This window comes from Chenopodium album, chromosome 26 (assembly GCF_948465745.1).
Source record: "Chenopodium album chromosome 26, dcCheAlbu1.1, whole genome shotgun sequence".
In the NCBI taxonomy this organism is placed as follows: Eukaryota; Viridiplantae; Streptophyta; class Magnoliopsida; order Caryophyllales; family Amaranthaceae; genus Chenopodium; species Chenopodium album.
The window spans coordinates 27,873,483-27,879,013 of NC_137859.1; the positions used below are offsets into that span (position 1 = coordinate 27,873,483).

The following is a 5,531-nucleotide window of genomic DNA, read 5'->3' on the forward strand; positions in this document are numbered from 1 at the left end:
TAATTATTTTTAAGGCCTTCTTATAAAAATCATATGAACTATATGAATATTTATTTATTATAATTAAGCAACATTTGGCATTTGGATAGTACCAAGAGCAAGACTTTCAAGCTTTTACAATATTTTATGCAAACTAGATCACTCTGATACTTCATCTGATTATAAAGCCAATTTTCCCTTAGCTGTAAAAGCATATTGACCAAAAAAAAAAAGTGCATTGGTTTTAGAATCTCATAATAATCAATATTTCCACTTATAGAATTGGTAGAGAAAATCCTGATAATATATCTTAAATTGGTCGTATGTGTGCTAATAATGGACTAACTAATAATGAATGAATTACGTACTCATAATTGTTATTAACCCAACAAGGAGCAAAAATTATTAATTTTTTATTGTTAGCTAGCTCACTTGAGATTTGGTATACTCGTTGACAGATACTCCTTCTATCTCTAAATTAGAAGCTTACTTTCTATTTTTTACGGGAATTAAGGAAGTTGGTTGGGAATATAAATATGCATGTCGGGTTAGAGAGATAGAGAGAAAGAAGAAATAGTTGAGAATTATTAAAGAGATGGAGAGAGAAAGTGTTGAAATTTGATGTCAAAAGTACAAAAGAGAAAAGGTAAAAATTTGACAAACCATCAAAAATAGGCTTCTAATTTTGAACACCTTTTAATGGAAAACAGGTTTCTAATTTTGAACACCTTTTAATGGAAAACAGGTTTCTAATAAAGGGATAGAAGGAGTATTATATTAAGATAATACGGAATATTTGTCGAAATATTCAAAAATACATTTTGTATTCTTACCGTATTAGGCTTCCTAATTTGTCATATCATTGTAACTTGTAAGAGAGTCAAGTCTAGTTAAATATAAATTCATTTGTGATAGAATATGAAATATTCTAGAATATTCTGTAAATGATATACTATGTGTAAATATGACTATTAGGTTTCTCTTAGATTTGAGGGTTATACATATGAAACTAATAGGAACACTCCTATCAAGGAGATTTACACATATCTACATGGTATCATAGCCAATAGGAAAATTTTCTCTCTAATTTTTCTTAACCCTAATTTCTCCTAGGGACCTCTCTGTAGCCGTTCCTCTCACCACTGATCATGTCTCCCAACAACTCCGATCAGACTCCACCACCGTCTCCCCCTCCTCCCACTCCTCCTTCCCCTACTTTTCACCCTACCTTTGTTGTATCAAACATCAAAAACTTGATGTCTATCTCTCTTGATAAAGAAGAGGGCCAATACGCAACGACATGGGTGGAACTATTCCAAATTCATGCCTGTGCATTCAATGTTTTGGACCACATAGACGCTGATGTTACTCGGCCGACTGATATTGACTCTGCGACTTGGAAACGTTTAGATGCCATTGTTGATAAATGGATCTATGGTACTATCTCTAAAGACCTCGTTAGTACTATCATGAATCCCGGTGCAGCCACCCTCGAACTTTCGAACCGATTGGAGGAAATTTTCCATGACAATAAACATACCCAAGCCGTTTAATTGTAGGAGCAGTTCAATAACACTAGCTTGGAGAATTTTCTAATATGTCCGAGTACACCAAGCAGATTAAGCTCCTTGCATATCAAATTGAGCAACGTGGGGAGTCCGGTTTCTGAGAGAAAAATAGTGTTGCAAATGATCACTAGCCTGCCAAAAGGGTAATACGATACGGTTGCTGCTATTATTCAACAGTCAGACCCTCTTCCGAGTTTCAGTAAAACGCGATCCCAATTTTCATTGGAGGAAACCAAAAAACGAACAGGAAGAGCATGGTCACACATGCCTTGGTGGTGCAAGCCACCACCGGTGACATTTCTCCATCGCCGCTGACCACGTTTGATTAGTCTCGTGTGCTAAGGGGACGAGGCGGTGGCAACAGTAACCGCGGCCGTGGTAGCCAGCGCAGAGTCAATATCAGTCCAGCCCAGCAGCCTGCCCAACGTTGGTCCAGCCAGCAGCCTCGGCAGGCCCAGCAGTAATGGGCTGGTCCGCTTCCAGGAGTGGGCCGATCCCTTCCTTGCCCTTTTCCTACCAACCCGGCAGGCTTCTTTCACCAACCTTAGTAGTCCATTTTGGCCCTCGCCCAAACTAGCAGGCTTATTTTACTCCAGTCCAGCAGCAGGGGTACGAGACCCTTATGACTCTGACCAATTTTGAGCTAAACAAGTACTTCCTTTATTCCTCGAATATTGCAATATGAGTGGGAGACATGAATTTTAAAAGGAGGAGAGAGATTAAGGGTAAAAAGTTAAGGATTCGTGTAATTAAAAAAGAGAAGGAGAAAAAAACATAGATAAAAATAAGGATTCATGTAAGATGCATGTTACAAGTATAATATTAGGACAAACGTTTTAAAAAATCGGATGTACAATAAAACATCCGTTAGAAAGTTACCCTAAAATGAGCAAAAGGTACCATAATATGAATAAAAGTTACCCTGACATAAATAAAAGTTAGAAGTATTTTTCTTTATTGATAAAAATTACCCAAAAAATTGTAAAAGTGATCCCCGATGTACAGTAAATTAATGTACACCAGATCTATACAAAAGTTACTCTAATATTTGTGAAACTTTTTAAAATGGTTCTCTAATTGTCATACAAGTATATTTTATGAAGGATAATGAATATGACAACTAAATCAACTCAATATAGTTGTATAGGCCCATACATGGTATACTCCATAATTCATACCCAATATTTTTTTTTAATTTTTGTTTATAATGTTATTATTGATAAAAATATTGTTATTGTTAATTTTATACTGTTATTTTTTATTTTATACTGTTATTATTCTAGCAAGACTTCTGATTGAGGAAGAGGAAAAGTGGGAAGAGATATTTTTATAATAATGTTATTATTAAATTTATACTATTGATTTTATACTATAACTAGTTTAAATCCCGTGCAATGCACGGTTGTTATTGAATTCTTAAAGAGTTATTATTGTATTGAATTTTATAAAAAAATTAAACTCATGATATTAATTCAAAAGTAAATATAAAAATAAATTAGTTGGGTATATGGAGAGTTTTTATTGTTAAGAATTTTAAGTGGAAGAAAGATATTTTTCATTATTATAAAATGCTTTCCTTAAAGAATCTTTGTAAAAACGGAAAGTGAAATGGGCGGAAAAATAGTTAATGACATTGTGACAAGTGTCATTTTAGATTCGCTTTTAGTATAAGTTAATTGATGATTATTGATTTTATATTGTTTTCGCTCCTTAGTATGGTCCATACTTGGTAGCGGTTGTATCTCTTTATTAGTCCATCTTCCATTCTTCCTCTGATAGAGTTAGTGTTTGTTAAGTTGTGTGGTCCATATCCGTTTCTCTGTCAATCATTGATTATCCTTATTTTCTTTTAAAAGTTTGAGATAGCCCTTACAACGTGTAAAAAAAACAAAAAAGATAGCCCTTACCAATAGTTTTTGGAGAATTATACTTTCTAAAATGTTTATTTACTTAGTTGTCTTCATTAATATTAATTACATCCTTTTTCTAAACTCGTAATGATAAATATGCGGACATTTATATTCCTAATAATATTTATTTACGTATCTTCCATTATTAATGTCGCCAACAATTGAAAAAGGTTTTCGAACATGGCTAGTTGTGTCGTGCGCTAGCTGCCCTAGTTAAACAATAGAGTAGTTGATGAAGATCTATGCGTGATTGCAACAAGCATATGTCAATTTTGCAAGTACCATCAGGATAATTAATTAGACTGAAATTATATGAATAATTTTCACTGCTGCAACAAATCGTCATGGATATATTGCATGCTCAGTCATAATACTCCCTCCATCCCTTGTTTAATGGCCTGTATTTCATTTTTTGGGTAGTAAAAATTAGAGGCCAATTTGTAATTTAAAAAGAGTACTTTTTGACAAAATTACACTCTTTTTATGAGTTATCATCATTTTTTTTTTATTATTTTTATATACTTTTGACATCATTTTCCAACACTTTCTCTCTCTCGTCAATAATAATTACCAAATATTTTTTTCTTTTTCTCTATCTCTCTCTAACCTGTATGTATATTTGTGCTCCCAATCATTGGTTTTAAAGAATCTATAACTTTTTTTATTCTCGTAAGAAAATCCAATTAAGCCACTAAATAAGGGATAGATGAAGTACATTGCACGAGAAACAAGAGACATAATGCGTTATCGTTGATCAATTCAATAATTGTAGCTTTGACGACATTGGTACTGGTAGTACAAAAAAATTACAGTATCATATTAAACGGTCTCACGTCACAATATATCTAATACTTTGTATATAATGGCTATACAAATATATGTACTTGCTCTATTTCTTTTTAGTTGCACCACTTTTCTAAACAAAAGTTTTAATTTAGTTTTGTCACTTTCCCTTTTAATTAGTAAAATCTATTTCCCTCCTATCACTAGTTTCATTTTTTCATTTTCTCTATCCCTCCCATCTCCAAAAGTTGTCTAAAAGTCGCAAAGTGATGCAACTAGAAACACAGAGAAAGTATATTGCATATGGGGATTTTGGATATGATATTATTTTGCTCAATACAAACATTGTGTACTTATGTTTAACTAAATTATCCATATAAGGCATTACCCAATCAATTATATTCTCTTTATTCACAGATTGAAAATGCAACAATAAAATTAAAAAAAAAAAAAAAAGTTACATAGAAATAAAATTGGATGAACTACAAACGTACTAGAGTACGACTAGTATGTCGATCTAGTAGTGTGCTAGAGCCGCATAAGGAGGCCAAAAGAGATTAAAGTCAATCTTGTAACAAGTTGTGGGACCACTTAGATCTACAACAGTTGTAGTCATGTAACCTTGTACAAACCTAAAATCTCCTGTTCCACCAATAAAAGGAAGTTCCGAAACTTGGGTGTAATGAGCCGTACCAACATTCAAAAGTTCACCTTTGTAACCTTTCAAGTTCAATGTAATCCTTGAAATGCACGTGGTACGTTCCCCATCGAAACTCGATGTGACCGCGGAGCCCTCCGTGTAGCCAATGACCTTGGAGGATGGATCGGGTGTTTCGTTAAGGGGGTCATTGAAGGCAAAGAGAGAGCCAAAGGGATTGGATGTTGTGGTTATACCACTTGGCCCGGCGACACCTTTTACTATGAAGTAGGATGTCTTGTTGAATGTTTCGTGTAGGTAGAGTGTGAAACGGAGTGATTTTAAGCCACCGCCGATGTGGCGTTGGTGGTGCTTCTCGTGTAGTTGTAGCTGGGAGGTAGGGGATGCTAATAACAAAACTGAGAATAGGGGAAGAATAATAGTGAACAAAGAAAGAGCCATGTTAGTATTCTTAACTAATAATACTAATGGTTTTATCTTCTTATAAAGTGGTGCAAGAATTTGAAGTTGCAAATGGGAAGTTTATATAGAAATTGGAGGTTAAAGTGACTTTGGGGTTGGTCGTACACTACATCCAAAAAAATAATGAAATATTATTACTCCGTAATGAGTGCTCTATCTATTTTCTTTTAT

At 34.0% G+C, this 5,531-nt stretch overlaps 1 protein-coding gene across 1 annotated transcript; it reads right to left on the bottom strand.

Moving 5' to 3' along the window:
- Positions 1–4,757: 4,757 nt before the first annotated feature.
- Positions 4,758–5,339, bottom strand: LOC145616967 (dirigent protein 1-like). The gene has a single exon (XM_081671677.1). The coding sequence runs from the start codon at positions 5,337–5,339 to the stop codon at positions 4,758–4,760; it is 582 nt and encodes a 193-aa protein (XP_081527803.1).
- Between the last annotated feature and the right edge of the window lie 192 nt (positions 5,340–5,531).